An 11629-nucleotide genomic window follows, 5' to 3' on the forward strand; every position below is an offset into this window, starting at 1 on the left:
CCCTCCTCCATCACGCTGAAGAGGGTTGGTCTCTTCTCCCAGGCACTCAGCAATAGGACAAGGGGGCACGATGGGCTCAAGCTCTGCCTGGGGAAATTGAAGTTGGAGAGCAGAAAAAAATTCTTTGCAGAGAGAGTGCTCAGGCATTGGAATGGGCTGCCCAGAGAGGGGGTGGATTCCCCATCCCTGGAGGTTTTTCAACTGAGATTGGCCGAGGCACTGAGTGCCATGATCTGGTAAAGGGACTGGAGTTGGACCAAGGGTTGGACTTGATGATCTCGGAGGTCTTTTCCAACCCAATCCATTCTATGATTCTATGAACCCATGGCAGAGGGGGGCTGGGAAGAGGAACCCCCATTAGAGTTCACAGCCTGTGCCAAGAGCTGCCAGGAAAAACCTGCCCATTGCTCCCCCAAGGGTGTGAGAACTGAGTTCACTGCTATGTCCTGTCCTTCCCAGAACAGTGCACCAGCACAGGGCACACTGCTGGATGGTACCAGCAAAATCTAAGGAAAAAAAACCCCAAACAAACCCACAGGAAGCTGAGACCTGGTGGTATTTTTGTCCACTGGTTTGCAGGGAGATCACTCCTCCTTTAGCTTATTTATTCAGCTCTCTGTTGCTCATTACCCTGGAGGACCTTTCCCTTGCTTTTGCTGTGCCCACAGGTTGATCTCCAAGAGTGTTTTGTACAAGTTTCCTCTTTTACAAATTCCAAATTTCTTATTAATTTTGACTTTAAAATCCTCTTTCTTCAAAATCTCTTCCTGTGCCCCGTCAGGTTTTTTGCATTTTCCTCACCACCTCTTCCTTCTTTTCTACCTCAGTCTTCCTTTCCACTACTTCATTCACTTCACTTTTTACACAAATGTTTTTATTCAGTGTTTTGAAGCCATGGGTGAAACTCAAATCACAAGCCAATGGCAGGAAACTCAGTGTCTCTGCAGTGACTGTGGGGTGACAACTCAATTACACTGAACAGGTAATTCCTACCCAACACGGCAAACCCATATTTGCAGGCTCCTTTCATCTCCCTTTCCCAGCTCCTTGCCCATCCCCAGTGTTTGGTACAGTAACTTTCACCCTGTTCCAACCTCAAGGTCCAAAATGATTGCTGAAGTAGCAAGAATCTCATGAATGTAAATATTTGCTCAGGGTTAAGTTACCAAGAGAGAATTTCTGCTCAGAGCCTGCAAGCTCAAAAAGAAAGAATAAAAAGGGGCCAAGAGTTTAAGAAAACTAGAGGCCAGTGTCAAATTCCTTCCTTATAGTCAGACACCTGCCTGCTTTTCAGAAGTCTAAAATTAACAGGAGAAACCTCTGACATTGCAAGTGATATTTAGACATCACCCTGCCTTCCAAAAGAATACTGGGATGCTGAGATGTTAGGACTTCTAGAAATTAGATTCCCTAATATGAAGGCTGGCATCCTCCAAAAATCTCTCTCCAGATTGCCACGGTGCCATGTCCAGATGTGTGTGCTCCGTCCCAAGGGTACAGGTTGGGCTCCCAGGGACAGGCTGACATCTCATCAGTGTCAGCTTTGGGCCCTGTGTCAGTGTTTCAGCCATTCACATTGATCAACCAGCTCAGTGCATAAATCCAGAGGACAGGCAGCTACGCTTAGAGCAGTTACTCTGTATACTGCAGCAAGAGATTATTCAACATGCTTGAAGAGAGAAAAAAGACAAATATAATGTATAATTGATTCATTTGATAGTCTGGCATAAGAGTGTTCGCCTTGAATATTCATTAAACAAAAGAATTTCTAAGAAGCAGCATCAAATCAGGCTCTGAAGAAATAAAGGACTAGAACTACCTTTCAAAAGGGGATGCTTCAGTATTTCAGTAATACAGTTACTCATGGCCATGCTGAAATGCATGAGGACCCACAGTGTTTCACAGCTCCTCCCCTCTCACAGCAAAGGCCAGTGGTCTGCTCTGTCCCTCTGTTAATACCTGGAAGACTCTGTCATCCCAAACGATGCCTTTTCCTATGACTGACAACAGATTTGAAGACCATGAATTGTACATGCCCAGTGACTGTTTCTGCCCCAACCTCAGGAGCACATTCCAAACTGCAATCAAACTTCCAACACATCTAAATACACCATGGAGGCCTGTGCAATTAAAAAACTTGGAAATGGTTAATCTTGATTTCAGTAACACCACACTCTCTTGAAAATCACCAGCATTTGAGACACAGAAGTTGGTAACACTTCATGTATTTCTTCACAACACAGAACCTACTTCTCCAGGCTGTTGGTGCCCAACAGAACACAGAGTGGGACCCAGTGATGGCTCTGACCCCTCCTGAGGATGCCATAAGACAGCAAACCCAGAATTCCTAGTCCCACCACCAACACACATTACCTCATTCAGGCAGCACCAAGTGCCTTAACACAGGAGAAAAATCCCACCTTAGCACTTCTGCAACTTCTTTATGCTGATGATTGACTGCCAAAGAGCCATGGCTTTTAGAGTTCATAACCACTACACTAATCATACTAAGGGAGAGAAGAATGACTGAGGGACAGAAGTATCCTGCCCATATCTGAAGGGTTACTCAAACAGCCTGGTTCCAAGGCAGAAATTTTGTCCCTCTGGTAATGAAGCAACTACAGGTGAGGGGTTGATAAAACCACTTTGCTGAGCCCTTCAAAGACCCTGCAGGGAGTCCTGCATGAGATGACTGAGGTTATACTGTCAACAACCTCCTCTCCCCAGCCTTCCACCTCAATTCTCCACTTAGCCCCTCCCACAGCAGTTAAATCTCTGCCTTTCTGTCCCACACAAGGGTCTTAACCCTGGGCAAATTACAAGAAAAGTGCAACTCAGAAAATAAGGAAGCAGGTAATACCAATAAACTCTGAAATTCCATTGCATTTCTCAGACAGACAAAACCAGCAATGAAAGTCAGTGACAACCAGAAGCAGAAGCTGGGAGGACAGCATTTGGAGAGGTGGTGGTCAGGGACCACAGAGGCAAAGCACTTTAAATAATACCACTTAAACTCAGCAGCTTAACCCTGAGGAGCCAGGCCAGGACTGCAGAGCTGGGCATTTCTCACAGGAGCACACGGTGATTATTGCCAGAAAAAGCAAGAGCTGGACCACCAGGGGAGTGCAGAGGAACATGAGGCTGTTGCTCCATTTATTGCCACGGGAGAGGACACACTGCACTGGGTGGGCTGGCACAGCACCCTCCTGGTACCCAACACCCAGCACCACAGCACCAGGCACTCCTAAAGACAGGGTGAACAGCCACAAACTGCGAAACAGAATTCAAAGACTCATAAAATGTTAAGACATTGCACGGTGTAAAATGCAAATCCAGTTACAGTAAACGCTGCCTTTAGGAGCTGGCTGGAAACAGGGGAGGGGAGAGTAGAGGGAGGGGCAGAAAGTTCCCCTGGAAGTACTTTCCAGGGTACCTCCACTATTGTTCACCAACAAAGGCTTCTCAAATTTCACCACTCATAACCTCCAACCCAGGCAGAGCTGCACGCTGTGACTGCCTGCCTCCAAATACCCCCGGGAATGCACCACTGAGCCGCACACATCCATTCCCAGTTTCACACGGATTTAAACACTGGAGGTTCGGGGTCCTGTGCTCAGGGGTGCCAGGCCCAGGGGGCAGTTCAGAGGGGTTGGCAGAGAAAATGAGAAACCTGAGAGGTGTTGGTGGGCATGCAGGAAGGCTCGAGGGCTGCCACGTCATGGAAAAGAGTCCAACAATACTCCCCCTCCTATTTTCCCCCTCTCTCACTCATGCCTTAGTCCACCTTAGCTCAGGCTATCTCAGATTCTCTTTCCATATCTGTAAAATATACAGTTATTTTTTTACTTAAAAAGAACTTTCAACTAGTTCACAGAATTAGGATCAAGGGACATATTTTCAAAACAGAATCAATATTCATTGTTATGTAAGAATTGCAAGTCACAGTAGGTCTCTCGAGTGAAACATTAAATTTCACATTAAAATTTGATAATGCTGACACAAAGAGATACCACAGTAATTATGACTGCTTTAAATCTGCCACTGTTCACTCCACTCAGACAAGTTATCATCTACATAATTAATAGCTCAAATCTCTAACACAGTATCTGTATCCTGGGAGAGAGAAGTATTTATTAATGAGTCTTTACCAGTCACCTCTTCTAGTTTCAAATTGAGCTTTCAGTTAATAAAAAAAAATAAATTTTAAAATACAAATTTAAATGTTTACAAAACATCTTGAAGAAGAAAATTAATCTCACTCAAAAGTATTTCATGAGTTAACAGCTTTGGTAGAAGCAGGTGTACACTCAGAGAGGAATCAAAGCATTAATCACATCATTCTGCATTTGCACCCCCTGCCCTTTCAATTCTCACACACCCCACTGGGTCACACCCACTGACCAAAGCAGGACCATTTGCACCAATATTACTGACCCCAGACAATCTTAGCAAGATCCCTAAAAAAAACCCCAAAAAGGTACACACAATTTGGAAAAAAACCCCCATATATTGAGCTGGGTCAGTAGGAACAGACAAGCTTCAGTCAGGAACATTAAGTGTTCTTTGAGCTTACAGACACAAGGGAAGAAAAAGCTGTTCCCAAAATCTCCTACAAAAATTAGCTGTTCATTTTTCATTGAAAACCAGTAGGAAATATGTGGACTTTAGGTAATATTTCAGTGGGCAGCAGTGCCCACAGCACCCCATCTTTACAGAGCTTGTTTGAGAACAAGGCCTTCCCCAAACCAAACACACTGAACCCGATCAGGGAGCTCAGAGTATAAAACCACTGGGATGCTTTGGAAGCCCAGCCACAACGCCTGTCTTGGAAACACTGCAGTGCAAATAATGCAGGAATGAAAAAGCATCACCTGGGATTCTGAACTCCCAAGTCTGTCCCTCCTGGTGTCCCAGGGCTCCAGCAACCCACTTCCACCACTGCTGACCTAATACAGCCTTCCTTGCTCTGGATCACGCTACATAACCTCATCCCACGCAAAAATCCATGAGGATTATCCCCACTGTCATTCCACCATTTTTACTGGTTTGAATGTAACATCCTCTCTTGATCTCTGAGACACTCCAAGACCAAACACACTTTGAAGTCCTGACCTCCTCACTCACTATCACCTCAGCCAATGTTTGGAGTTTGGGGTTCATCCACAAGGATTCTGTGGGTCAGTATTTCTGCAGCATTACACCACCATGCTGGATTTCCTTAAGGAATGCCCAACCTGGTATCAAGTCCCTGACTTCCCTCCCTGCCTCTGTGGAAGATACTTGACAGGCCTTACATCTGCACACTGGGAAAGGAGCAGTGCTCCTCTGGAAAGAGAAAAGTCCTGGCTTCACTTTCAGCAGAGTCTTAGACACACATTTAAATGCAAGAAGCTGCACCAAAGGGGACTGGACAACAGCAATTCCAGACCAGTTCAAGAATGATTTGAACCAGGACTATGAGAGCAGGGCACACCTGATCAAAGTCACAAGAGCAAGCAAGCTCTACGGATTTTCCTTAGAAAACCATGCTCTGAGTGTCCTGACCCTGAAAAGAGAAATGACACTCACTGAAGAGCATCAAACACAGTCAATGAAATCACAAATGCACACATACAGTCGGATATGTCTCAGAATCACAGAATCACAGACCATTCTGAGTTGGAAGGGACCCACAAGGATCGAGTCCAACTCTTAAGTCAGTGGCCCAATAGGGGATTGAACCCATGGCTTTGGCATTATTACAACCAAGTTTTAACCTCACATCAACCTCCAGGCAACTCACATGAGACCTTTGCCTCCTTCACTACCAGGGAAGGAGGGAAGCTCTAGCACAGGCATTCCATCTCCTGCAGGCTCCAATCTATGTGGGAGGACCAGCCTCCAAACTTCATGCACTGAAGATTGGTACCCAAGGAGTTCAGGAGGTGCCAGAAGTCAGGTTGTCTGAACACCCCTGGATCCAGGGCAGACAGGGAACCCTCAGCAGCTCCTGCAACTCTCCATCATCTTCCCTGGGCTGATCTAGACTTTAACTAAGCAAGAAGCAGGGCAGAGAATTTCCACTGTTTAGAAAGAAGAATTTGTATCTTCAAAAGAAGGAGTTCCTTCAAACTCAATCTCAGTGTTGTTGTTGTCATTTTTCTCTAACTTTATTAAGGTAAGGAGACATACAATATAAAGAACTGGGTCTCCAATGAGCTAAATCAGGAACGACCCAGCTTGCTTATTTCAGGGGATGATTTTATAAACACAGCTCTCTGGAATAAGAACTGTAACTAAACTAAACTAAACTGTAACTAAAACATCCTCCCAGCATTGTGAAAACTAGCTTTCTATGAAAAACAAATTTCTTAAAAGAATGCAAGAACACTTTCATCAATGTATTGGTTACCATGCCTAACCCAGTTCCATCCTGAACACTTCTCTGCTGGGACAACAAACTCAATTCTGGTCATTACAATTGCCAATAGTCCCTTCCGCTCCTTGGTGCTGCTGCGTATCAGGCACTGCAAGATTCTTTTTATATTGCAGAGCCATTTTCCTTTGTGTTAAAATCCCCTATAGCTTGCAAGGCAGCTAAGGTAGAGTATATCCCTTTAACATAGTTTAACCACTCTTAGCATTTGGAATGGAAAATGTGACTTAGGTACTGAGGTTTAAAAAACAGCCACGATGCAAGGGGCCAATTTTCTAAACATGAATCTGTGCAGGGCTTACAGAGACAGCCAGCTCTGGGATAACTAAAACCACATTTACACAGCTCAGCGATGCCTTGGCGGGGTCCAAGGGTGTGCGGGGCAGCTGGGGGGGCCGTACGGCCCCCCCAGCTGCCCCGCACACCCTTGGACCCCGCAAAATAAATGAAGAAAGGAAGGAAGAAAGTTGAGCGCAGCCCCCGCTCCGTGCGGGCGATTCGGCCCCGCCGGGCCCGCGGCTGCCCATGCGGGGCGACCCGACCCGACCCGACCGCGCCGGGGACAGCGGGGCGAGGGGACAGCGGGGCCGGAGCGGACAAGAGGGGACAGAGGGAGGTGCGGGGCTGGAGCGGGGCCGGCCTGCCCCCCGCACGGACCCCGCGGCTGCCCCAAGCCCAGCATAGCCCAGCATAGCCCAGCATAGCCCAGCACAGCCCAGCACAGGCCGGCCCAGCCCATCCCGCCCCGCGGGCTCGGCCCTCACCCTCCGGCTCCATCTGCTCCCGCTGCCGCCGCTCTCGGGCGCTGGCGCTGCCGCCGCCGCCGCCGCCGCCGCGCCGAGCTGGGCCGGGCGCGCACAAAGGCGGCCCCGCCGGCAGAGGGGGGTGGGTTTCCTCTCCCTCCCACTGCAGCTGCATCGCAACGGGAGGCGCCGCCAGCGGGACGGAACGGCAGCCCCCGCCCCGGCACGGCCTGGGGCACGGCGGGACCCGCCGGGGCTGCTCCTGGTCTGGGGCACAGCAGGACCCACCAGGGCACCGGGGCTGCTACTCCCGGCCCGGGATACGGCGGGATCCACCGAGACACGACACCGCTCCCGGCCCGGGGCACAGGGGGACCCACTGGGGCTTCTTCCGGCCCCGGGCACGGCGGGACCCACCGGGGCTTCTACTCCCGGCTCGGGGGGCAGGGAGACCCACCGGGACACCGGGGTTGCTACTCTCGGCCCGGCCCGTGGTACAGCGGGATTCACCGGGGCTGCTCCTGGTCAGGGACAGACCGGGACCCACCGGGGTATCGGGGCTGCTCTCGGCCTGGGGCACCGGGGCTGCTAATCCCGGCCCGGGACACAGCGGGACCCGCCGGGACTGCTACTCCCGGTCTGGGGCACTGGGACTGGTCCTGGCCTGGCCCGGGGCACCGCGGGACCCACCAGGGCACTGCAGCTATTCCCGGCCCGGAGGCACAGCGGCAATCCCTCGGGACACGGCACTGCTCCCGGCCCGGGGTCAGCGGGACCCGCCGGGACACGGCGCTGGAAGAGCTCCTTCCAAAGAGGGAAAACCCTGCCTCTTCAGGGCAAACACACCTTTAAAGTAGAGCTTTGGTGTCAGTGAAGATCTCCAGCTTCTAATCACAAGAAGTAATACTGAGAAAAAAACCCAAATGTATTAGGCTTAAAAGCGCCTATCGAGCAATCTATCTGTGAAAGCACAAAGCTGTGTCAAATGGTCTTCACAAAGGCATTTACCTCCAGGAAAAATGCAGAACAGTGAAATGAAAAGTTATCTGTGTTGGGCTTTAGTCTATTTTTTATTACCCAGTAGCTGGTCATTGCTCCTTATTTTCCCCCTGAAATACCCAACACTGATGTAGGCACCACTGTGGAAATACACATGAGAAAAACAGCTTTATAATCACATCCATATAATTAATTTCTTTGGACTAATTATTCCAGAATAAAAGAAGTAGCTGGTCTCCAGTAACTCTATGGATACTGTCTAGTTCAATGAGCTTAAAGCAGATTTGCCAGTAATTAACCAATCTGGATTTCTTGGCACTTTGGAAATCCTACTTGTTGACATGAAATTAATGATTTCAAACATTTATTGCTGTACAAAATGGTTATGGCTCCCTTGGATTAGTCTGTTCTGTAGGATGAGGCAGATCTCCATAGCACTCCCACTAGAGCAGGCTGGAGCTCACCAACCATTGCTGAAGGTTATCAGGAAAATACATCAACAGCAGAAACAAACTCACAGGTTGTTGAAAATTACCCAAGGTCTTGCTCTGATGATAGCAAGGTCCACACTATGAAGTGCAAGGATGACACAAACTTTAAGCATTTAAGTATGTTTAGTATATCACCAGAGCACCAAATAAACACTGTCCTTTAAAGTTACCGATTAATTTCCTGTCCAGTTCTTCCCCCACCCTGGCCAGCATTGAGGTTTGATTTGGGGTTTAGGTTGTTTTTTGTTTCTAGAGAATTAGAGCATTTTTCATTGTAGGTGCTCTCAACATCGACAGTCTGGGTATTTGGAGTACTCAGTTTGTGTCTCTGACCAGAAGCAGGTAAGTAATTCTGGAGAGAGTTTACAATTCAAGCAAGTTGCTGAAATGGCCGTTGCTTTTGACCAGCAAAATTGTAACAAGGGGCCAGTGGCAGTTTCTTAACATGTGAGAATAAGGCATGTCTTCAACCGAGGTAAGTCATGTGGAGTCAGAGAGCAGTGTCAGCAGACAACAAAGAAAAGCTTTGCAGCTCTGCTGGGGATTGGAAGGAATAAAAGCTGTGGAGAAGGTGGGCTGACACTCCCACCAAAACAGCTAACCGGACCAGATCTGGGGTTAGGAGAGCAAAGGATTTGCTGAGACACCTCCTTGGAATACTGGAACTTTTTTCCTGCCTGAATTGAGAAGCATCAAAGTCTTAAAAACCATGAGGAGCAAAATCTGGGATCATTTACGTCTTGGTTTGTGACTCGAGTAACAAGCATGGGATACCACCTTTGAGCTGCAGGTGGTGGATCCATATCCAGCTCTGTAAAGCTCTCCTCTTCTAAAGTGACTGTCTCAGGCACATGAGCTGTTTCCCTTCATGTCTCATGAAGGAAGTCATAACAGGAACAAGTCCACCTTGTCAACATTTCTGTCACTTCTGCCATTCTCAGGCTTAGTCTCAAAGTAGTTGAAGATTCTATTAAATAGAGTAGAAACTGGTTGGCAATCTTCTGCATTGAACTGGACCTGAAGGTCTTAGTTTATTAAATCTTTGCTGCGAATTCTACTTTGTGCCCAGTACAACAAACTTCTTTAAGCTTTGAAGCACTGGGCAATGCCCACTGAATGTGGCCTTTACTGTGGGATGTCTTTTTATTGTTTTTAAACCCTTAATATCTAATGCACATGAGTGCAAGGGAGAAAAGGGCCAATAAATGCAGTGTGAGCAGTTAGCAAAGTTCATACAAATACTCTTTCTCTCCTAAAAGAAAGAAGTTTCTTGTTATATTACATTAAAATTCTTTTACAATAGCTCTCTCAACACAAAGTAATTCCCCTTCATGGTAGGCTTTGCAGTTCAATAAGGATTACCATTGCATGTCCAGGAAAGATAAATCTGATGAGGGTAAAAATAACCTCTTCTAGACTTAATGAGACATTGGAGACCAAAAAGCCAAGGCTTTGCAAATTCATGGAGTCTGTCTGACTTGCCTTTCATGGAGGAGATGCATGTTGTGTTTCCTTCCGGATGATGTAATGCTCGGGGTGACCCCCATGTGCTTTTGCCATCATATGACACTGCACTCCAAACACAAAGTTCCTTTGTGCACAGAGTCCTTATTTATAACTCTTGGAATTTTGATCAGAGCTTTTTTCCTTCCTGAAGGGGCAACTTTTTCACATGAAGATGAAGACTTGAAGATTACTGTGACATGACTGTTGAGTATTTATGCAATATCATTCTCACGAATTTGAAACAGAGCCTTGGCACTTGCAGAGAAAGCAGCACTGCTTTATTTTTCATTTACAAAGAGATTAAACCACCAATTGCAATAAAAATTATAATTATGGCAGCACTGAAACTGACCCTGTTGTTTTCACTTTAAATTTGAAAAAAAAAAGAAAAAAAAAAGAAAAAATGACTGATCAAAGGTAGCTTTCAAGGGAAAATATGTTTAAGCCAAACCCCTACTGGAGGAGGGTTTGGAGGCTTTTTTAATGATACCTCATGCAGAAGCAAATTTATTGCATGTTCGCAAACAGCAGTTACCAGAGCAGCCAGGAATCCAGCAGGAAAGAAGCACAGAACAACCAACAGACAGAAGTGAAGAACTGCAGATAAGAATAAAGCAGTTCTTCATTTGGGACACAGATTCTGTGGCAGTTTTTATGCTCTGGCATGAGATTTTTGTAGCAGAGCAGCATAGTCTGTATTTTAGCCCCACTTCATAAAGGAGTTGAACTCAAATATTCGTCAGGGCTTGAATGTTAATTCTCCTTAACAATGAGGGATTTCCCATCCTGGACTTTGTAGTTTCACTGGTGTGCTTTATATACTGGCTTAACAGGTTTTGTTAAATTGATGCAGATCTTGCTAAGGCAATATACATGAGAATTGTTGTTGGGACTCTCTGAAAGCAGAATAAGAATCATACAACAGGTCATGAATGATCAGAGTGTGTCTCCTATTTCCAGAACCTGATCTTCACAGCTGAAAGTGTCCTCTGTGCTCAAGGGAGGCCCCAGGGTCATTCTTCATCTTTTAATGCTGGGCTGGGACAAACAGTTATCCTGTTGCCATCACTTGACAAACAACAAGATACCAGGGTGGTGGATCCGTTCACCCCCATCATTGGGGGACTCCTAATATGCCAACCAGAAAAGTTTCACTCACCAGAGAGGATGAGGATGATATTGAGGGGCTGGAGCAGGGCCAGAGAAGAGCAATGAGGCTGGAGAAGGGACTGGAGCACAAGTGCTGTGGGGAGAGGCTGAGGGAGCTGGGGGTGTTTAGCCTGGAGAAGAGGAGGCTCAGAGGTGACCTCAGCACTGTCTAGAACTACCTGAAGGGAAGTTCTGGCCAGGTGGGGGTTGGTCTCTTCTCCCAGGCACTCAGCAATAGGACAAGGGGGCACGATGGGCTCAAGCTCTGCCAGGGGAAATTGAAGTTGGAGAGCAGAAAAAAATTCTTTGCAGAGAGAGTGCTCAGG

General features: G+C 47.2%; 1 protein-coding gene across 3 annotated transcripts in view; it reads right to left on the minus strand.

Moving 5' to 3' along the window:
* Positions 1-7276, minus strand: part of FGD3 (FYVE, RhoGEF and PH domain containing 3) — a 113462-nt gene extending 106186 nt beyond the window's left edge. For all 3 annotated transcript variants that reach the window (XR_011697357.1, XM_071550932.1, XM_071550931.1), the window contains exon 1: positions 7180-7276. Coding sequence is in view for 2 of the 3 variants with exons in the window: in XM_071550932.1 (XP_071407033.1) it covers positions 7180-7192 (13 nt within the window). In the remaining variant the exon portion in view is untranslated. The remainder of the gene's footprint in view (positions 1-7179) is intronic.
* Positions 7277-11629: the final 4353 nt, after the last annotated feature.

The sequence above is a fragment of the Pithys albifrons genome, chromosome 3 (assembly GCF_047495875.1).
Source record: "Pithys albifrons albifrons isolate INPA30051 chromosome 3, PitAlb_v1, whole genome shotgun sequence".
Classification (NCBI taxonomy): Eukaryota; Metazoa; Chordata; class Aves; order Passeriformes; family Thamnophilidae; genus Pithys; species Pithys albifrons.